At 43.1% G+C, this 23,729-nt stretch overlaps 1 protein-coding gene across 3 annotated transcripts in view; it reads left to right on the top strand.

The window, feature by feature from the left end:
• The window catches only part of ppp2r5eb (protein phosphatase 2, regulatory subunit B', epsilon isoform b), a 38,864-nt gene that overhangs the window by 3,895 nt on the left and 11,240 nt on the right, over positions 1-23,729 (top strand). For 2 of the 3 annotated variants that reach the window (XM_080479547.1, XM_080479546.1), the window contains exon 2: positions 9,575-9,738. In XM_080479547.1, coding sequence (XP_080335673.1) covers positions 9,582-9,738 — 157 coding nt within the window. In that variant the 5' untranslated portion in view covers positions 9,575-9,581. Of the gene's footprint in view, positions 1-9,574; positions 9,739-16,322; positions 16,512-23,729 lie in introns of those variants that run through there. The other variant, XM_080479548.1, reaches the window with a different exon arrangement.

The following is a 23,729-nucleotide window of genomic DNA, read 5'->3' as shown; positions in this document are numbered from 1 at the left end:
GTCTGTCTGTCTTTGATGGTGTCGATCAGTTGAGTCTTTCAACAGTAAATCCAGATTAGGCCATTTGCAGTATTTTATCACAGTTCTTTATGTCTCTTCTTCCATTAATGTGGTGGTTCTCTACCCCGGGGGTACAGCTGGGGCAAAGATCAGAGACAATCTCCCCTGATGCCCCCCTGATGCCCCCCTGGTGCGCAGATAGTCTTTACTGTGTGCCCCTGCTTCAGGAAAATCTGACATCAGTTTGGATGTAAGGAGAGAAATGTATTTGATAAAGTGTTGGGAGATATAAAGTTTAGAAACGCTCCATGTCATTAAGTACACGTGGATTTTATCGTAAATGTATTTAAGGATGTTTAAAGAAGTCAACAGAACCAGAATTAGATGAATCAATAAGGTTTTTTGCACTTTGTTCTTAAGAGGTTCAGCTTCATGGTAATTTTATATCAAGTGCAATAAATGTTGACATTTTGAGAAAATACTTGTATGACGTCAAAACTAAGTTAAAGTAAAGTTTTGATCAATATGTGAGCATGCTGTGAGTCTCGGTTGTGGTCGGAAGTGTGTCTGAACGAAGACGAGCTGAATGCTTCTGCTGCGGTGACCTTTATGGCGAGAGGCGGAGTGAGACTGGAAGGTGGAGTAATGAGTGTGGATGGAGTGTAGTTTACCACGCAGCCAGGGAGAGGCCTGTTGCATCACCTCAGGCTTTTCTTCTCCACCCGCCCCGGGAACGACGGCAGCATGCCACAGTCCAGGCGTGGCATCACGTCCTACAGGTGTGGGTATGCGCGGCGCGGCGCGGCGTGAACGTGACTGTTCTGTAAAGGCAGGTGGAGCCCGGACAGAACCGCCTCCTCTTCCTCACCTCTTTGTCACCAGTGTCATTTAGGAATAATGCTTTTAAATTGGTCACACTTAAGTTGTTATTTTTTTTGTTTTGTTTTGTTTTTCTGCCTTCACTTGAATGCTAATGTTTTTAGCTGTTAGCAATAAGTTGAGCTGGGTTCATTGGAACAGCGTGACTAAGCGTTAGCGTTTCCTGTTTGTGTGTTAATAATTACATTTAAGAGCAGGCACATAGACGTAGTTCTGAGGTGGATCATGTGACGGAGCTACTGTCTCTTCTGCTTCCTTACAACGTTTTGTTAACATTGGACTGAGCTTTTCTTCTTGATGGTGAGTCTGAGCGTGAGCTGCGTATTATTAGCATATTGCCATCATTAGCTAGTAGCTTTGGCATGCTTGAATGGTTAGCTTCCCTTTTTAAGAGCTGAGGTAGTTTATCAGTGTCTTTGTCTCACTGTCAATAGTTCATAAATCTAATGTCCGCATTATAGAGCATCTTCCTCCAACTAAGTGTCATTTTTACAAAGTAACTGTTTGCCTTTTAGAATTGGGGATGATCATGATGATGATGATGATGATGATGATGCTCGGATTCACTGAAAATGCAACTTTTTAAAAGCGCTCCTGCACATCGGCACCACGGCTATCTCAAATAGTTCTTCTGCACATGCTCAGTAGAGCCAAGCAGAACAAAGTTTCCTCCGTGGTGTCATGACTCCCAGTCCATATTCTCCTCAACTTGGTAGTTTTATTTTGACAGTCACCATAATAACAATCCACCTTGTTAGTTTTATTTTGACAGTCACCATAATAACAATCCACCTTGGTAGTTTTATTTTGACAGTCACCATAATAACAATCTAACTTGTTAGTTTTATTTTGACAGTCACCATAATAAGAATCCAATTTGGTAGTTTTATTTTGACAGTCACCATAATAACAATCCACCTTGGTAGTTTTATTTTGACAGTCACCATAATAGCAATCCACCTTGGTGGTCTGTCCACTAGAACGTCTGTGTTCTCCCAGTGTTCATGTTTAGAGCTCATTGTTCTCTGCTGTGTGTGTGTGTGTGTGTGTGTGTTTTCAGTACTAAAACTAACAACAGCACCAACTAGTGGCCCAATATTCTAACTATATAATTTATGTGTAAACAGACAGCTTTTTCAAAAAGTTGCTGTGTAAACACAAAACGTCTCTGAAACTAACGCCATGTGATGCACATTCCTTCGAAAAGTTGTGGTGTAAAGGAGGTCTGAGAAGCATTTAGCCACTTTAATCACATATTATTTACTAGTAACAAGACTCCAGTAAAATATGCCAATATGTTTCAAAACAAGATTAATTTATAAAAATGTGATTATTCCCTTATTCAGTAGTCATTGAGGAAAAAAAGCTGCTACATATACTTTTCCTGTTTTATCTTCACATTTATTTCAACGTTTTAGGTGTATTAGACTATACTGCTCTAAAATTCATATCTAAACCATCTTTTCTTTTACTGTAGTGTTTTTTTTTTTAATCACATAATTATGAATCAGAAATGCAGAAAGGGTCAGATATCCGTACAAAACCAAACAGTCATTTGAATACTCGCCAGAGAAAACCAATTGTTCTGTTTCATAAGCTGAAGGTTAATCTGTTCATGTGGAGAATCCCATTCACGGCCCCGATTTAAGAACAGTTGTTTTACTTGTGTGTTAAGTCACCACCAGCGATGCGACACACTTCGTCCCTGTAGAGACAAAAAAACCTGCATGATTTGAACACACATGTTGGAGGCAAACCTGTGAACATAAAAATAACATGCAGCTCAGAACGGGAGCAGTCATTCAACGAGAAAAACAAATTAACTGCAGCCCAAATAAAGAGGAATACAAAGGTCTCATTGTTAATATGAATGAAGGCCTCTTACCAGGACAATTAGATGATTCCCCGCACTAATGATGATGGTTTACATTCCTTGTAAAGTCAATAGATACGGTCATCGTTCATCTTATTTTACCATCAACCGCTGCTGCTGTCCGGCTCCAGTTAGACTTATTATTTAATACAACATTTGGAAAATTAAAATTTTTTCTTCACTCATAAATCGGTTTCAATAAGCAGAGCTCACATCCAGAATATAGAGCATCTTCCTCCAGCTAGTTGCACAAAAACCTTTTATAGATCTAAAAGTCCCAAAACATTTTACATAATTTCATCAGTTTCATTTTATTCATTTTTCTCCATCCTGACATCAAATTTGTAGCTGTTAAAAAATGTTTTATTACTTTCATTCATGTTTCTCTGCAGTTTGGTGTTTAATCACTTTTAGTTGCTTCATTCCTTTTCTATTATATTTAATGTTTTAAGATATTTCTTTAAGTCCTATTTTATTTCATAATCTATTCATTTACATTTGATCCATTGGTTTATTTAAACTGCACCCAACGTGCAGTAATATGTGTGGCTGGGTGATTTGGCCTCGTTAAAATCTGAGTTTTTGAAGAAGAATTCGGTTTTTAATTATTATTTTTTTTCTTAATGCACTTCAAAATGACTGCAGACGTCAGATATATTGTCAAAAGTGCAAAAAACATAAATAATTCCAAAATAAAAAGTAAATGAGGCTCCTTCATTTAATAAATTCAAGCTTTAACCAGGTTTAACAAAGATGCAACAGCAACTATTGAAACCCACAAGGAACGGGAGAACAGAATGTTAAAAATGCCATAAAACTGCAGGAGACTTGAATTTGCTAAATCAAAATCTTTTAAACTACAAATCTGATAAATTGATTGAATCAATTTTTTGTCCAGATCCAATCTGTGGACATGATCTTTATTCTCTGATGGTCTGTAGAGCGTCTGAGCAGCTTCACATTAAATCAGACTCTGAATAAGAGTTCATAGTTTGATAATTCATGACATGAAATGCAACGAAACTCTTTCCTTTAGTAGAGTTTTTAACCGTGGACCATCCTGGAGCCTACGTCCTTTCTTCCTCTGTTTTCCTCTACATGTTTGTATTCTACTCCTCCTCCTCCTCTTCGGCCTTGCATATTTGCCGACTTCCCGTTGAACAGCGGCTCTCTCCCCTCCTCTTCCTCTCTTTCTGCTGCTCTCCCCTCCCTCCTCTTTCCTCCTTGTTCTTTAATCCCCCTCCACCCCTCCTCCTCCTCCTCCTCCTCCTCCTCCTCCTCCTCCTCCTCCTCCTCCTCCTCCTCCTCCTCCTCCTCCTCCTCCTCCTCTCCTGGCTGTTTGGATGTCATCTGCTCTGTTATGTAAGAAGCATGGGGAGGGGATCGGCTTCGGTGTCTGGCTGTACGTTTGCCACGGCCAGCCGCCACACTCCCGCTCTGCCTGCTGCGCGGCGCCGGCTCTGCAGCGTCGTCGGCGCCGTTAGCCACAGAGATTAAACGGCAGTTACCGATGGTGGTACACGGGGACTCCAGTGCCCCTTTGCACAGGTAGGAGAAGCCCGGCGGCGGCGGCGGCTGTAGCTGGTAGTGATGTTGGAGCGGGCTGAATGGCTCGGCTCGTAACGCAGCAGACGGCAGGTTAGAGCGGCGCTGAAAGAAGCTCTGTATTTTCACAGGGAGAACAACTCGTACACTTTTCAAACGCTTGTTTGTTGACTCCTGCAGATCAAAACTCCAAACTTGATGGGCTCTGTGGCCCGTAAAGCTTCAAATTACATCGAATATTCTCAGTTCAATGAACGTGGTGTGTGTTAGTGAGAGTGAGAGTGGGTGTCGGTGTCGGTGTCGGTGTGGGTGTGGGTGTGTCCACCAGCGTTTGTCTTCACTAAATATCTGTAGCATTTCCAAAATACGAGCTGAGGGGCTTCTGTATAGAAATCTTCTGATGATCCTTAGTGTCATCTTCACTAACTGAGCATCTGTTGATATTCTGGCTTCTAATTTATTTGGTATTTAAAATGTAATCTGGGTTGAGATGTGTGTGGACAGTTGCTCTCTGCTCCAGTCTGCTGAATAATCATTCCTTTAATTGCTGAACTGTTTTGACTTTAAAATATCAAAGGTTTATGTTTGTGATGCTCTTTAACAATTAACGACTTCAGGAAGTTGAACTTTGACCTCAGGACAAACAGGAGCAGCCTGAGTATCAGAAACTTCTCCATGCAGATGACGACGATCTTTATAGTTCCACTGTTGATTGAGGAGCCTGGTCGTGAGAAAAGCTGTCAGTTTGGACGTCAGAGCTGCTCCTCTGTAATAAGAGTTGCAGAATGTCTGCAGTAAATATGATCAAGTTTGAAAGCCTGTTGGTTTTTCCTTTGAGATGTGGCCACTTGGTCGGAATTCTGTTATTTTCAGAATGACAGAAACTGGAAGGTAGTGGGGATTTTAAACTTCCACCCAGAAACTATAGAAATCTCTCACCAGCCGGAATTCAGTTTGAACTTTTCCGAATGCAACACAATTTATATAGGAAATAGACGGGCCTTAAAATAATTTTGCCAAGAAGCTTTGATCCAACAAAGAAGTATTGTTTTTTTTTTATTTATTTGTACAGCGGGTGTTTTTGCTTTACTGGCTTCTCACGTTGGCTGCATGGGAATTGAAAGCCAGCAGCCATCCAACGGGACAGATCTCTGCAGGTCTTTTCCCACCGCGGTGACGGCGGTGCCGATGCCAAACAGAAGGCTTCCACACAGCTGGATCATTAACCGGCGGGTGGTTATAAAACAGGAGTCGGTGACAGACGTAGCTGATCTGCCCTGTGTGTGACAGAAGGCTGTAGCAGTGATTTAATAAAGCATCTGTTGACTTCATGGTAATCTCAACTCATGTGGTGGGCTTCAGCTGTGGAGACTGTTACGCTGCATTGATCAATAAGTTGATTTTGGTTTGAATTCTGCAACAAGAATCAATTAGATGTTTGCTGTAATCCAGCATTCTTGCACTTTCTGCTCCCTTGGCAAGAGTTTGGGGTTTTTAGTTGGCCTGTGCTTGAGCCTGATTCGATTATCTTGACTGTTGGCCTTCACTTCTGATGAAATGTAATTTCAAATCTTAGTTAAAAGATTAACAAGTTGTCTTGGTTATCCATTGTTTGACAGAAAAGCAAATAAATGTGGTGTTTTTGGTTTTGGGTCACTCTATTGGTCGTGTGTCTCTTCTGTCCACGATCTTCTAGCTTGCAATGAAATTACAGCAGAAAACAAGACGACACCCTCCAGGGAAGTTGTTCTCTTATTCTAAATAAAAACATTACTCACTATTTCATTCACAAGAACATCGTAACTTTTACAACTTGTACCAGAAAGGCTTTAGGAGCCTCTGCCTCTTACCCCCAGAATCAACCTAGAATTCATACTTCTTGAACTTCCTCTCCCTGGCTGAAACATCAAAACAGAATCTTTGAGTTTGATGAGCAATTAGAATGAGCATCCTCCTTACTGGTCCTTAAAGGAGCCTGATTTAAACTCCCGATCGACGTCTCCTCTGTTGTTGGACTTACTTTACTTTACTGCTCCACTTGAATGCGGAGCAATGTGTTGCACTGGAATTTTAAAACATTTGACCAACAGCTATGAAATACTGCTCATACCAATACGGAACTTTGCACATATCCATTTTGAAATGTAAACCCAGAGTTGTCCGAGTTTAAACTCCAAATAGTTGAACTTGTATTTGGTGTTCAGCTGCAGTGGACGGAGTGTGATGATGGAGCACGAGCTGTGTGGACTGTCTCGGCTTGTAAAGCCCCTTAATAGTGTTGTCTGTGTGTCTGCGGCCTGGTGGACAGACTGCTCTATGGCTGGCTGTGTGACTTTGACAGAGCATTAGGGATGCAGCCAGCACACAGCGCAGCCTGCAGCGTCTCATTCACATCTCATTACGTAAGCGCTTGTGCTGGAGCTCTAATTCATTTCTTCTCCGGCCGTCTTGTCCTCTACTTGAGTTATTGTGGACGTGTCTTGGATGGTTCTACTCCTCGTGCCTCAATGAATGTTACCCATGGATAAAATAAATGGGGAAATGTTTTAAAGTGACTCCTGAGTCACTGAAATATCACATCAGGTTAGACTCTACAAATCAGTCTTTCTATTTAAGGAGCTTTTGTTTACATTGAGAGACATTTTCCATCTTGTGCTGGTGTAGTTTTGGTCAGATGCTGCCTGTATAAGATAGAAATCTCAACTACTTGTTTGGCTCTTGTGAATTTTGGCATGGCATATTGACCAGATAGTGATGTCCTCACAAAGCACCGCCCCGCAACCCGAAACGTGTCGTTTTAAACTCTTCATCTTAAATTCTTTATTCTATTTGCTCTCAGGATTTGCCCCACACAGTGTATGCATTATTGGATTTTCTTGACATTCCACACTTTCTGGCAGCATTACAACAAAATTCTGTTTATTTAAAATTTCTCTCCCAGAATCCACACGGGAATGATATGTGCATCTAATACGTTGTCAATACTTATAAACACACATAGTTGCAGCATTTTATTTTGGCGGGACATCCCCGGTTTGTTGACGTCTCAGCGTCACAGAACTTCCTGAAGGTTCCCGAGGCTTCGTGTCACAAGATCCCGTTTGTCCTCTGGATCTCTGCACATCTGGATTCTCTGAGGAAAAACCTTCAGTTTCACTTCATTCAGACTTTCTCCAGGCTTCAAGGCTCTTTCCTTGACAAAGAGTGGAGGTTTTTCAAATGTTGATATTCTGGGTGGAGCTGCCGCCACGCCATCTTTGATATCCCACAATCCCTTGGGGCAGGTTTCCCAAGATGGCGTCAGTCAGGAAACATCAGCAGTTTGATGGATCCAAATTCTGGTTTGTCTGTAAACACGTACGCTTTGTGATGGATTTGGGAAACTGCAGGTTGGAAGTTCGTGCAAATGAGGGACGATGGTCTTGTTTTGTGTATTTGGTTTATTCTCTGTGCAGAAGTGAGAACCTTTATGGAAAGTATATCTTAAAGATTTTTTCTGGTCGGGTAACTTTAAAAGGGAAGATGAGTCTTTGGCCCTGTTCATACAATATTTTTTTTAAGTGAAAACACAAAACTTTTGCTGTGATTTTGGTGTCCGTTTACACCACGACGGTGCTCAACGACACGGAAAACAACTTTTTTGATAGTTTTATAGTTGACAGTCACTTTAACAACAAGCTGACTTTGTCGTGTGTGTGTGTGTGTGTGTGTGTGTGTGTGTGTGTGTGTGTGTGTGTGTGTGTGTGTGTGTGTGTGTGTGTGTGTGTGTGTGTGTGTGTGTGTGTGTGTGTGTGTGTGTGTGTGTGTGTGTGTGTGTGTGTGTGTGTGTGTGTGTGTGTGTGTGTGTGTGTGTGTGTGTGTGTGTGTGTGTGTGTGTGTGTGTGAAAAATCAAATGACCAATAGTGGCCCCACATGCTCACTACATTGTTTTGAATACATTGCTGTGTAAACGTGAAACCTTTCTGAAACAAAATCAGTGTTTTCATTTGAAACTTTGTCTTTTAAATGGGCCTACAATATTTCTGTCTGAAAATCAGAAATCCATTCAATAATATATCTCCAGTAGAATCATAGCAACGTACAAAATAAATACTCTCCAGATATGGTAAACTAACAATATTGTCCAATTGAGTAGGTATAGTTTTCTAGTACTGCTTCAAAGGTCAACAATGAAGTTTTTTGCATCAAAACCCTGAAATACTGAGGAGAAATGAAAATTGAGGAATCAGCAAACCGATGCTGCAGGGAGACATTTCACCTGAAACGTGAGACGGACGTCCAAACGGGGACAGGAGTGCGAGGCTCATCCTGCTTTTAATGATACTCAGGATATGTTGTTCATATAAAAACTCACACAGGTTTATCAGCTCCCTTCTTCCATGTTTGAACACGTAAACAACAACGGGATGCTTCAAGGCCGCTCGCAAACAGTATGCCACAGATGTACATTTTCTTCTCCGCTAATGCGAAAGGAGTGTTGTTTTCAACACGCAAACTTCTGGAGTCCCTTTGCAGCTTTTCAAATTAAAATATTCCCTCCAGATTGTGTCTCAGAAAAAGTTCAACTTGTGTGTGTTTGAGTGAATGATGTAACTCCCCATAAAAGCACATTCGTTCAGGTTTTTTTCTTTTTCTTTTTTTAAGCGGTGTGTAATCAGCAGTGACCACGCAGCTGTGGACGTTTCCTCGGTTTCCTCTGTGTTGCGTCTCGTGAAGCAGCTCCATTGTTGTGTGCGTGTGTGTGTGTGTGTGTGTGTGCATTGTGATGGTCCATTTGCAGGTAGGAAGGCCTCAGCTGAGGGTTTAATAGTTAAATAGTCTCCCATGTTGGGAAAATGAGGCAGTCTGCCTTCGTGCTGGTTTGTTATGAGACCAATAAAACACCAGAGGAACTTGTAGTGATAGAAAAAACAGAAAAAGTCAGTATGGATGTTATTTCCTTCCGTTTTTATTCAGCTGCATGCGCTCCCTCACAAATAAACCAGAAATCTGCTGCATGAACATGTAGTTATGCTGCTTTCTGTGCTCTAAATCTGGTATATTACCAATCCAAATCAAACGTTCAGCCATTTCTTTGTGTACAATCAAGCATGTCTGTCTGTTAAATGTGACTTGTGTTGTTTTAAGAGTCATGCTATATTTCTGAATGGAACTTTTGTTATATGGATGAATGTTTTTATCCTGTATTTGACTGGTTAGTTGGGTGAACTTGTGTCTCTATAAATGCGACCGTGCTAACCTCCTCCTCCTCCTCCTCTTCCTTTTCCTCCCCCCAGCAGGGCTATGTCCTCGGCAGCCACCACGTCTCCATCTGTGGACAAAGTGGACGGATTTTCCCGGAAGTCTGTCAGGAAGGCCAAGCAGAAGCGGTCGCAGAGTTCGTCCCAGTTCCGCTCTCAGGGCAAACCTATCGAGCTCACGCCCTTGCCACTGCTCAAGGGTAAGAAGGAAGTGTCTGAATGTGTGTGTGTGTGCGTGACTGATTGCAGCCCAGTGCAAACATGAAGTCCTCCTCCAGCTCTGTTTCTTATTGTGGATTACAATGAGCAGAGGTCACCTTATCAAGGTAAGATAAACAGGAGCTGAGCTGCAGGTTGTAAATTTGAGTCCAATGTGTGTCGTGGTCCTTTATTAAGACATGTTGGGAAGAGTCAAATAGCATAACGCACCTTTTAAAGCAGGCGTGTCATACATTAGACATTTGGGCCTGCAAAAGGTTCCAATCTGGCCAAACCATCAAGCACATTGTAAAATTTTAAAAAGAAAATATCGATTTTAAAAAAATAAAAATGAAATGAAATAAAATTCTTAATCGCAGCATCACAACACTGAGACCTGAGCCAAGGTATCGGTGATGCTGCCATGAAAACTGGTTGTTTCCATAATGCTGAAAATTGTCCAAAAATGTAAGGAGAACCTTCAGTTATTGCTGGTCAGAGGTTATAAGACGCTGTCGGGACTTTTAACGTCACAAATACTTGAGAAGAGAAACTTCCAAAACCCAACAAGAAATTTCAGTTTTCAAGCTTACATTTAAGATGGAACTTTTGTTTGTCAAACTTCAGTTGCGAGGAAAAGTGTTGGGTGTAGAAGTGTGCAGCGAGGCGGCCCTCCACGCTTCACCTGTATAAATACTGCTCTGGTTGGATGGTGACAGCAGGAATGCTGCCAGACAGAAACCAGACTGCTCCTCCGCCTGTCTCTGACAACAACCACCACCACCACCACACACACCTGTCAGCGGGCTCGCTTCACCTCTCCACTGGCTTTACAAGAGATTATAGGCATGTCCCCGCTCTGTACTGTCCTGCAGCTCTACAGAAAGACTGATAACAGTCTGAAACATGCAGAGGACCAGGGACCACCACTGAAATAATGACTCCCTTTAAAAACACTGAGACGCGCTGAGATATCGGTGATGCTGCCATGACAGGTTGGCTGCCCCGCTATCTAATAAGGTTTGTTTTACAGAAAAGAAACTCCTCACGAAACTTGTTTCTAAAACTTTGAATGTGTCTCAATTCCCCGTGGCCTCGGGACATTTTACCAATGTTACATTAGTTATGGTTTTATTTTTATTGCATCGGGTTAATGTGGACCGGTATTTAAATCAACAGAGAAGATTTGGTTACTTGCAGCGCAGTTGAAAACACTTCTTTAATAAACAAGGAAATAAAGCAGCAAGCTTCACAGCTGTTTCACAGATATCAGGAGGAGAATGGAGTGCGATCGTGGCCGTGTAGTGTAGAGAGGAAACGTACTACTGCATCTCTCCCATGGCCTCATTTCTTTCTTTGTGAGGAAGACAATGAACGAAATGCACAAAACTCAGGAGCCAGGTTCGGTTAGTCCCTCACTTTTCATTCATCCAAAGATTCTCGCTTAAATCTCTGAGCGTCTCATTACATCGGCGCTTATTATTATTTTCTGCCATCAACTAGAAAATAAATCCATTCAGTGATTTATTGGTGTATAACAGATGATGTAACAGTCATTTAGTAGCTGCAGTTCTATAGATTTGCATGTAGAATATAGAGCTTTTTTTTTTTTTAGCTGATAACTATAGAAAAGCTGTCACTCCACTTCCATATCCTCAGTCGTCACTTGGCTACTCTTCATTCTACAGCAGCCGCTCGCTCACTTTGTCATCTGTCTCAGGCTCCGTTCACGCGACGGCTTTTCAAGTCCAAATTCATTGTTTTTGTGTTTTAGTTTCAGAGAAGTTTACACAGCTGTTTTGAAAATGTAGTTAGCATGTCAGACCACCAGTTGATGCCGTTGTTAGTTTTAGTACTGAACACACACACACACACACACACACACACACACACACACACACACACACACACACACACACACACACACACACACACACACACACACACACACACAGCAGAGAACAATGAGCTCTAAACATGAACACTGGGAGAACACGGACATTCTAGTGGACTGACCACCAAGTTGGATTGTTGTTACGGTGACTGTCAAAATAAAAGTACCAAGTCCAGGAGGACTGGGAGGTATGACACCACGGAGAAAACTTTGTTCTGATTGGCTGTACTGAGCATGTGCAGAAGAACTGGTTACTACAGCTGTGGTGCTCATGTGCAGTCGCAGCGTTTCAGGAAAGTTCTGTTTGGCCTGTTTTCGATGGAAATGGGAGTCGACGCTTTTCCAAAAAGCGGCAAAAAATCACATGGTGGGCCACAGACATCGACATTTTTTAACGGAAACCTTTAGAATCTAGAGCAGACTTGACAGACTGTCGAGAGCTTTGAAGGCTTGTGCTTGAATTAAAAGGATAGGAATAATTCTGTCTACTACTAATTAAGAGTAAACAATCATGTCTTTAGATTTTGGGAGGAAACTGGAGGAAACCCACACACACTCAGGAAGAACATGCAAACTGTTAAATTCTTAGGTTGAACACAGTTGAGTAGCTGAAGGTTTTTTTTCTGCAGTAATATATCTGTGTTAAACCGGCAGTGCAGACTGTGGTTATTTCAGTGTAGCTTTCATGGCCGCATTGCTTTTCTATGTGGCTCGCTGTGCTTCACATTCACACGGTTCCTGCCATTTCTCCCCTCGGCGGGCCAGCCGCAGTCTGCTGCTCGGCCGGAGCCCGTCCTCTCAGCGAGAGCAGACTTCCCCGCCAGCTGCTACCTGCTGCTGTCTGTCCCGCGGAGCTCTGATTCTGCAGGGACACTTCCACACTGCACCCCCCCCAGATTCCCTCTCAGAAAGGCTGAAGGGGCCAGGGGACGAGCCACTCTTACCAACATACAGAAGCAAATAAAGGCCCTGTTTACGTGAAAACATAAAAGTGTTGTTGCGTTTTTTAGGATCCGTTTACACGACTTTGGTGCTCAGAGTGAATGAAAGCGCAACCAAACGACAGAGACAGTTTCTATGAGCTTCCATGTTTACAGCGTACTGTGGTCTGCAGGCATACATAGGTGATTTAATTGTATAAATACAGCACCCACTAGTGGCCCTACATGCTAACTACATAGTTGCAGCGTTTATTCAGTTTCCATGTTAAAGGACATCTTTTTCAGAATGTTACCGTGTAAACGCAAAATGTTTCTGTCACTAAATTGTTAAAATTATGCGTTTTCCCTTGAATCATTGTCTCGTCATTAACAAATGTGTTGTTCTGGTTAACTCTAAATATAGCGGGTTAAATACAGAGCATTATTTATACTGAATCCTATTGCAAAACCTTTAGAAAACAGCTGTGATATAGTTTATTCCATTTGACAAGTTAAAAAACTTGTCAAATTGACAAATATGCTGATTTTGTGTTCAGGATTACAAAGAAAGACATTTCACCTTAATAATGTAGTATCCCGTTTCAAAATAATACTGCAAAAATATAACATACATTTTAGATTGATGGCTACATTTATCCGTTTTTGTTCACTTTTGAATATTATTATAGAATGGCTTCGCTTGACTTCCTGTCTCACCGACTTGGTAGAAATCTGAGAGGAAGTTTACACTGCCACCTAGCTGCCAAAGAGAAAAAGCAGGTTTATCTGGCGGCGGGTGAGAGAATTGAAGCGAGCATCGAGCTGCATCTAGTCTGTCCTAAAGATTAAATTGGAATCAAAACAAAAGCTTGAGATCTTGGTAATTAATAACTTAAAAAATACGAACGGGCAGGAATTCAAAAGCTGAATTACTGCCACCTGATACATAAAGGTGGCATTGCTTAAAGGCTGCATACTGCACCTTTAAAGGTTTAGTAAATCATTGTGTGGGTTTTCCAAATTAGAAGAAGAAACATCAACGCTAAGTAACGTTCAATGTATTCATGTGGCTGTGAGATAAAAAGAACAAGTGTTTCATTTGCTTAGATTTGTTGTGTTTTTTTATTCTTTATTTTTTAATCACATTTCTTTGAAACGAGGTGAAGAAATGGATTTGCTGTTTGAAGTTCTGACCCCATCTCTGATCTCAGTGAAGCCGGGCTCAAGCTGGCGAGCTTAAAGGTTGCTTAGGGGTCACTGAAGTTCACGTGTGTTTGATTCTTTTCAGTGCTGATGAGCTGTGTGTGCGTGCGTTTAGCCCTGTAGTAAGAACTGGTGTGTCAAGGTGATGTAAGCACAAAGCCCAGCTCCGCCTGGAGTTTGGGAAGAAGCCGGAGAGCCTCATTTATTTCCCAGGATTTGAACCAAACTGAGCTTGCGTCTAGTCACAAGACTCAAACCTCCGAGCCTCCCTGCGCTCCCATATATGTCCACACAAACACAGCAGGAGAAGTCGGAGGATTACACCGGTCTCATCCACTCGTTTGTTGTGAATTTTAAGCCACAGGCTCTCTGGAGCGCGTGTTAAACCACAGACTGCTTCTCCAGATATAATGAGAGAAAACGGTCGTTGTAGAAATCCTCTGAGAGGCATGTGTGGCCTTCAGCTCCGCCACACAATCGCAGCCTTCAGTGTTGTCTTCAGCTGCCGGGCGTCTACCGCTGATCTCCGGCATTATGTAACAGAGATGCGGCGGTCTCTGAGGAGACCCCGGGGCTCGGGCCTTTCGGGAGCTTTTTTTCACCCAGCATTCAGAGAAAGAGGTCAGGGATTTGTGTGCAGTGTATTACAGGATTAAGACGCTGCAGTGAATGAATTGACCGTTGGCGCATCGTTTAGATGCTCACTCTGCAAGTCATAGAGTTTGTGACATATAAGTAGATGTTTCCTCGTCGGTTTATTGTGAAAAACCACAGACTGTGAGGTTTTAGATTCAGAATTATGTCTATCCTCGCATAATTCAGGTCCTCTCAGCGTAGTTATTTTGAATATCTTTGCACATTTTCAGTCTGTGCATTGTTCAAGGATGCTATTTTTCCTTCGGCATGCCTGCATTTGATTTGGAATTGTATTTCCTGTTCTCCTGCTGTGCATAATATGCTATGTGTTGTTTTTTGAGAGGATTATTATATAAGAGCGAGAGACGGAGAGAAATACCAATACATTTTTTCTTGTGAAAAATATAATCGGAGCACAGCCACAAGGTTTCATTTTCTCTTTCCTGTTCTATTTATTAGTGTTTAATTGTTGCCTTCCTATTTTTAAATGTAGCCATGTTTTGTCTTGGATTTCCATAACTTTCTGCCCAGAGGTGCTCGGCAGCGGCAGGAGAGGTGGGCGTTCATCTGAACAGCTGTATTCTTCAGCAGGCTGCAAAAACGCATCATTAGGATGCACAAATCGCATCCTCATCCTCCTCCTCCTCCTCCTCCTCCTCCTCCTCCTCGCGGGTTAGTCACAGTCACAGGTCAGACCTCAGCCACAGATGACGAGCAGGGCCGACGCTAAGGCGCGCGGGATTACATAAATCCAGAGGCTGGCTGCACAGCTCCTTCCTCGACGTTGAGAAGAAGACGAGGAAACAGGTGACGTGCTGCGAGGGGTTTTCAGGCAACCTGCTGACCACCACCTCTCAGATATAAACCTGCCTGTTGTCACCAGGTTTGAACACGACTACGGGGAGATGCAGGGGCACAATGAGGGGCCGAGCTTTAAGTTGAGTCAGTTTGGCTGATTTGATCCTGTCTGGTTTGAGAAGATGACGCAGAAGATCCGTTTCCACTTATTGAAGCTCTGAAGGCTTCAGGAAGTTGATGAAACAGCCTGAATACGCAATTGTTTGGTTCTTCTTGAAATTGTTCAAAATTTAGCAGTTTGTCAAACAGTTGCACAAAGCATCACTATTGCATGCGACACTCTTTCAGTTCATTTTCACGTTGGTCTGTCGAGAACTCAGGCGCTGTGTGCTGTGTGCAAGCTGTGCAATACCCACATCTACTGTGGAGCTCTGTGTGGACGCACAGAGATTCATGTACGTGTCTTTAGATTTATAACAGAATTACAATGTCACAAGGCTTTAACATGTCTGTGACAATTATTGGTACGGTTTGTGGGAGGAAGATGCTCTGTAAACTGGATGTCTGGATCTGGAAGGCTAATGCTAATTATGGTTTCTATAGATGCAGGCTGATGCTAATTGGACATGTTCCATGTTGCTGTCAGAACAGAGTTAATTCAGGTTCAATAGTGAAACATTAGCAGAAAAGTCAACACTTGGGTGGTGCTAATGCTAACAGTGTGCTCAGTGAGCAGGAGGAAAGTGTGTAGAAGTGTGTGTGTGTTCTCTTCAGGAGGTCCTCTCTTCTAACGCCTCAGTCAACCCCCCTCCTGTTGCACAAGCTGGAGCATTAATGTGGAGAAACATGTCAAACTCAGGAGTAATGTTGGCTCAATGGGTTGTGGATGAAGCTTTTTATTTCTTTTTTTAAGTTTTTAAGCTTCTTGTCACATCTCATCCACCTGGTGTGGAAGGACTGACGACTCTCTGACCTCCCCGGGCAGCAGCTCGCTTTAAAAAGAGAGAGAGGAGCAGAAAATAGAAAGAAAGAAGGTACAATGCTGCGCGGCCCGCCCCTGGCTCCCTCTGCGGCTTCCTCTGCTGTGTTTGGCCAATGAAGCCCACCGACACGCCGCCTCGTCTTCCCTCCCCTCAGGAGAAACCCGATCCACGAGGTGTCTCTTTACATGTTTCCAGCCTCACTCGCTAGAAACAGGCCACGAGACGAGCGTGGGTCCGCCGAGCCGCTCCGAGCGAGTCCACATGTCCGGCTCCGATCGGCCACGACGTTCACCACCTCCGGCTTCTGCTGTCGGGTTCACAGGCAGAGGAAACCCCATTAAGTGAGTGGCAGTGCGTGTGTGTGTGTGTGTGTGTGTGTGCACTGCTGCTGTGTGGTAGTGAGGAGGAGGAGGAGGAGGAGGAGGAGGAGCGTGGTGTGTTAAAGTTAGCCCGTGCTGTCAGGCCCGTGGCTGCCACCACACCAGTGTGTGTGTGTGGCAGGCAGATGTAGCGGTGGACCTAAAATGGACTGGGAACGGTAACAGAAGACGAGTGTTTTCACGGGTCGATGGGAGAATGGAAAGTTCTGCGCTGGGTGAAGGAGAACATTTTCTTCTCAGGATTCCTGCTGGGAGATTCCACTTAGTAGCACAACAGGTGTGACTGAGAAGTAAATGGAAGCTGAGCAGGTCCAAACTTCCTATTTGCACGTGTCTGCAAACCGACGCACCGCGAATATCTCCTGGTTTTAACTTTTCCTTTCACTGTGCTCAGTGTTATTCTTTGTCGTACGGTGAGCTTAAAGGTGAGATGCTGTAATCCAGGACTGGGATGATTGTGTTATGGAACAAATGCATGACTGTAGCTGTTGCTCTGAGCTGGGAGAGGTTGTAACTGAGGTAATACTTTTGTATAGTAATTGATTCCTGGCGTTTCAGAGGTTCTTAATTTGAATGCCGTTCTGAATTTAGGAACTTACTGAAACCTCAGCGGGATTGTTAGTAATGATGTTTATTGTAGGTGGAAACACTTTTGGTCTCACTTTGTCCTACTTGCTGAGTTTACTGTTCGCATTAGCAATTTATCATCTCACTGTTTATTAGCATTAGCCCCGTAGCCGTGATAACCATAGCATGCTTTTATAGCAGTGAGCATCCATCTAGAAGAGTATCCATCTAGAAGAGCATCCATCTAGAAGAGTATCCATCTAGAAGAGTATCCATCTAGAAGAGTATCCATCTAGAAGAGTATCCATCTAGAAGAGCATCCATCTAGAAGAGCATCCATCTAGAAGAGCATCCATCTAGAAGAGCTGCTTGTTCGTAGTTTGTGTAGCTTTTTCTTGTTGTCATGAGTTGATAAATCTGTTTCTTTCAAGAAGACCTCTAACATCAGATTATAGAGCATCTTCCTCCTCTAACATCCAGATTATAGAGCATCTTCTCCCTCTAACATCAGATTATAGAGCATCTTCCTCCTCTAACATCAGATTATAGAGCATTTTCATCCTCTAAGTGAAGTAACTTCAGATTACAGTACATACATCTATAACTAATAGTTCAATAATCCAGTTTTGTGACTGATCATGGACACAGTGAATTCGATACTTTCCATATGCAGTATTTAGGAAAGTAACTTCATTACTTTAAAGGAGCTGGTGTGTTGGAGAGCTGCACAGCTGCTGTCTCTCTTTCGTCACTTATTGGACTCGTACTGTCTGAACCCTCGGCCTGCCAACAGCAATGTGAAGCACGAGAGTACACATCTAGTCTAAAAGTAACTACAAACTGGAATTGAACCCTGATTTGCAGTAACATCCACAATGTGTTTTGTGCCACCAGATTGTGTTCAGTTGACATACGAGGTGAACACGAGATCTGAATTAAGGTAGATTTCATCCAGCTCGCCTGCTGTGTTTGGAGAACGCTGCAGGGGCTGCTGGGTAAATCTGCAGGGAAGGACAGGTAGCTCCTGTGTAGCGTTGGTCCGGCAGCTGCAGGAATTCCTGTTATGTGAGCACGGCGAGCGTCCCGGCCGGCTCACCTGTGCTGCTGAAGGCCGTCTTTGTGTGAACCGTCCCCGCCGAGAGCCGGTCTGAGCTTCCTGTGGCAGATGTAGTAACTTCTTTAACTGAGCAAACTCTGACATGATGCGAGTCTGTCCAGTGATCAGCAAACACACTAGATACTAAAACACAAAGTGAAGAGGCTGAAGGTCCAAACAGAGCAGTCATAGAATAGAAGACATAGAATTAGTCTTACTATTTAATGAACTCATGGGCTCTTGTAGGGAAATGGAAATTATGAACTGCAAAAATATTTCCACAAATGAAACGCAGAGTTTCATAATAACCATGACATTAAAATGTGGCTTTAACTCACTAATAATATATATATATATATATATTTTTTTTTTTTTCATTTTTGTCATTTACTGATTTAAAACAAGCTCCAGACATCGGCTATTAAACCAGACCAGCACTTGAAGGGTTAAAATTCTTTGCGTCTTTGGTAGTTTTTAGCCAGACTGATGGTGTTCCATAGATTTGAGTCGGAAGAAGAAAACACCAAAAACTAATATTAAATTAAATTGATTCAAATGTTACCAAGTCCTTTAAAATCTACGGTTATTTTTTTTAAATCTTCCATTGGATTATTAGAAAAGTACCATTTGAGTCGCCAGGTTTGCCTATAGGTCGACTTTCCACAAAAGCTCTGTGTCATGTGCAGTGAAACAGGCTAAATAATGACAGAAGTCCATGATAATCCTCCACTTCATTCATTTTTTTTAAAGAATCCCATTTTTGTTTTAGTCCACCTCAATGTGAGAGTTCACAGAACGACTCTGACGTGTTTGTTGTAGATTAACTTCAGCCCAGGACTGTATCTACTACCACCGCTTCAGCTTCAGTTTCCTCCCTTCATGTCACACTGTTGTACAGTTATAAATAAATGTGGTTTCTGCTGCTCAGGTGCAGAATGAGCTGCTGTTCTACAGCGTTGTCTGTTCATTCCTCACCTAAACCATCACTATCTGCATTAGAAAGCTTCACTGAAAAGCTGTGTGTTGCTTTTATGTTTGGGCTGAACGCTGGTTGGCTGGAAGACCAGGAACCAGAATATCCTGAGCTCTGGATCGAAGGAATTATTGAATTTAAAAAAAAAACAATCTTCTGGAGGGAAATCTCTCCGTCTCCGTCTCTGAGCTGTTGCTCAGGTGTTTCTCACCTGTGAAGCCTTGTTGGCTGAACACAGGAGTGAAAGTGTGGCGGCCTTCAGAGCAAAGTTTACCCAGGACCGGAGCCGGTGTGTGAATGATTGACAGCAGCCTGGCGCCTTGCAGGGACGCTTACATGAGACCCGAGAACATGCAGGTCGTATCTGGGTCACGGATATATATTTATATGTTGGAGTTTTTTCCATTGCACAACTCCTGCTCTGCTTACCTGCACGGGGAGGTTATCGCTGTGTACAGCAAGTGTCAGAACCGGGTTCCCCCTGAGGGTGGTGATCCTCTGTCTGCAGCAGCGTTCCAGTCCTGTCGCCACGGAGGTGCTCATGCAGGGAGACAGAAATACATTCGGGTCAATGCATCAAACAAAACCCAATTCAACTGTTTATAAAATGCTTATATTGCATCCAGATTATAGAGCATCTTCCTCCTACTAACTAGTGATGGAACACTGCAATAATACAGTTGTGACCATTATTAACACAGGACACACCAAGGGAAAAGATAAAGAATTTTACCAAGTCAATAGTTAGTTTCACCTTTATAACTAGTCAAGTGTCTGACTTCGTCTGTACAGAAGTCATTGGCCGTGTAAACAAAGACTCGGACTGGTCCGGATCTATAAGTAGTCGAGACGGGAAGCGGGTTATTGTGGAATGTGTGTCTTTTCTTTGTCCTGCACTGCCCTGTTTCCTGATCTCGGTTCCGTAGCCATCTCACAGTAAAACAAGTTTCTTCCTGCAAATCTGTGCATTTTTAAAGGAAAAGATCCGTTTGAATCATATATGGTTGTTATTGGACTGAAACCGTCTCTCCGTGTTTCACACGAGCCTGCAGTGCTGCCCGCTCAGCCTGCGTCAGGTTGACCTTTGACCTGCAGATCAACATGTGTCAGCTGCATGGACAGCTGAGGACGACCGCCTCCTCCTGGTCCGAGGGCCGAGCGCAGCAGATGTTCTAACAGTCAGTGTTTATCATCCGCTGCCTCACGGTAATCCTTTATGTAACCTCCGGCCCGACGGGCCCGCCGCTTACTGCAGGGGCTTCTGGGTAACTGCCCGCAGGACACCAGACCTAAACTTTTGACTTTTGTTTGTTGCTACTGTAAGGAACCCGTCTGTTCTGCTCCTGAAACCTTAAACTAATCTGTAATCTGTCTTTATTTGATCTGTTGAAACTGTTTCATCTGTTCACTTTCATTTAATCTGTTTGTAAAAACAGCCAGAATGCAACAGCTATAGGAGAAGTTTAACGTAGTAAAACATCGACTTTCTTGACGCCACAACAAAGAAAAACCTTAATATTTAAATTGTAAGGTTTTTTTTGGCAATATGTGATCATTCCGGCCCACTTGAAGTGAAGTTGGACTGTCAGTGGCCCCAGAACTAAAACCTGTTTGACAATCCTGATCTGAATTAAATAACATTTAGCTTGGTAAGTAACAAATCATTTAGATAAACTAAGAGCAAATCAATTAGTTAAATAAGTAAGAACTTGGTAATAAACTACAAAATTACTCAAAGTATATCAGCAACAACAACAACTTGGTCACATGTTAGCGTGGCCAATGGGTAAATAATCAACTAACTTCTGATTAGTAGCAAGTTAAATAAAGATGGAAGCTTGTTTTACAGCTCCAGTGCACCACCTGGAGGTCAAAGGTCATACTCGGGGACCTGCAGTGGTGTCGACTGTGGGATTTGAACCTGCAACCCTTGAAACACAAGCTCAAATCTCGAACCTCCAGGCAACAAGTAGCTCTAATCTCTCTAATTGTCTGCTAATCCCACTCATTCACCAGGATCTCAACATTTTCCTGTCAGATTACATTGATGTGTCAGTTCTCTAATATCTGATGATGATGATGATGATGATGCTGTGTGGCGTCTCAATCTGATTGGTTCTTCTGTGCGGCTCAAACAGGAAGTAGAGCCTCTGAGGCTGAATGATGTTAAGGGGCAGAGTTCACATCAAACATCCATCTCACTGTCTCGCCCTCTCTGTCACACACACACACACACACACACACACACACACACACACACACACACACACACACACACACACACACACACACACACACACCTCCAAATGACCCTTCGGTCACCTGTTGAGTTCATCTGTCCAACCTGCTCGCTCTCGCTCTCGCTCTCTCTCTCGCTCTCTCTCTCGCTCGCTCTCTATTGATGTAACCGAAGCTCGCTCGTCCCGTCTCACACACATTCACACACTTTTCAAGGCTGAGGGGGATTTCCCCTTGTGTGTGTGTGTGTGTGTGTGTGTGTGTGTGTGTGTGTGTGTGTGTGTGTGTGTGTGTGTGTGTGTGTGTGTGTGTGTGTGTGTGTGTGTGTGTGTGTGTGTGTGTGTGTGTGTGTGTGTGTGTGTGTGTGTGTGTGTGTGTGTGTGTGTGTGTGTGTGTGTGTGTGTGTGTGTGTGTGTGTGTGTGTGTGTTGTGTGGGGAAACACGGAGGAGGAGGCGGGGAAAATGTTTGTCAATTAAACAAGCAGCTCCTTCCATTGACATGCTGAGGTGATGTTTGATATATACATTCGGTCAAACCTGCTCAGTAGACAATCAAACAACGTTTCCTCTGTGACTCCCAGTCCACATTCTGCTGGACTTGGTACTTTTATTTTGACAGTCACTGTAATAACAATCCAGCTTGGTGGTCTGTCCACTAGAATGTCTGTGTTCTCTCATTATTACAGAAATGCTGTTTCATTACAAAAACAACGTTCAGTACCAACTCCTGGCCTGACATGATAACCACATCGTTTTCAGCGTTCCTCCCATTTCTGTGTAAACGGACATCGTTTTCAAAACGTGAAACTTTTCTCAAATGAAAATTTATGAATTTGCACTTGTCATCACTACACACTTAGACCCAATTTACACAACAAGTCTATCTTTTGTAAACTGCAGCTTTTTTTTTTTTGCATAATTGAAGATTCAATTTGCTGAAAAAACTCCCAATAAGATGTGAATATATTTGTTTCCCGATGATCCCTCTGCAGGAGGGTTAAAGCCTCTTCATTCCTGCTCCCATTTTCAGTTTCCAAAGCCACCGCTGTTCTGAAATAACAGTTTTTCCCATATATATTCATGTCACGCCTCAGCGCCCTACTTTGTACATACACAGCGTGGACATGGGGAGCCGCTGAGTTCATCCACAGGCCACACTGGAGCTGCCTGGACTCGGCTCACTGCAAGGACACACTCTCATATTCAGGTCTGTGAGGCTGGAGCAGGCACTCCCCTTTGGTTTCATTAAGCTCCAGTTCCTCTCATGTTATCGATCATTGTGGAAAAATAACAGTTTCACACTGAAAACACCTCGTTTCAACCAGCGTGCATCTTGTGATTGTGACTGTTTCCTCTACATTTGGACTCATCTTCATGAGTTGAAGCCTGGTTTATCAGTTTTCTTAATTTGACATTAAGAGCATCGAAAACAAATCACAATGATGATTAAAAGAACAGATTGTACACGCTGCTCTGTCTTGGAATCGATTGCAGATGTACGTAACCTGCTTGTTTTTGACCTGATGGGTTGATGCCGTTATGTAATTAGCTTAACTTATTGTAGCTCCTGTGGTGAGACATCCGAGCACTCGGGCTCCCGTGCTGCGAGTCATTAAGCTTTTTTCCACCATTAATTAAGCAGCCGGGCTTCTTTCTTCCTCTGCCAAGGGAGCCCAGATCAGCCTCCTCCAAATCTGGGAGGGAGGGAGGGAGGGAGGGAGGGAGGGAGGGGGTGGGGGGGGGGGGGGGGGCACGGGAGGCGCGGGAGGCGCGGGAGGGAGGTGAAAACCAGGGTGAGGCTGCTGAAGCTGGGGCATCAGTGTTTCCACAGATCGGAGCTGCACTCGTCAAGTATCTCAGAATAGTCGGCAGTCTGAAGTGGTCACACAAGGAAACTAATATTGTAACTGTCAAATAAGAAAGAGAATAGCAGAAACTATCAATGGAAACGCTGCTTAACGGATTAAAAGACATTTTACTGTCGTCTCGGGGCTTTTAGAATTCTGCAGAAGCACATAGAGTCACAACACTGATCTTTACCTCATCATGCAACTTTTACCGTCATTGTGTCTTTTACCCTCGTCTTGCTGCTTCTGCCATCTTGATGTAACGTCTACAACAGTGTTGTGTCTTGTACGTAGAGCGGCAACCAACGATTATGTTTATAATCGATTAATTGGTTGATTATTTTTTCGATTAATTGATGAATCGGTTTAAAACATCTCAAATTGTAGGACCAGTCGAAAGCAGGTAACGTCTTTATTCATGTTGTGGCTTTCTAAGTAAATAAAAAAGTAATACTGAG

This window comes from Lipophrys pholis (assembly GCF_963383615.2).
Source record: "Lipophrys pholis genome assembly, chromosome: 14".
NCBI lineage: Eukaryota > Metazoa > Chordata > Actinopteri > Blenniiformes > Blenniidae > Lipophrys > Lipophrys pholis.
This window is presented reverse-complemented; position numbering and strand designations above follow the sequence as displayed.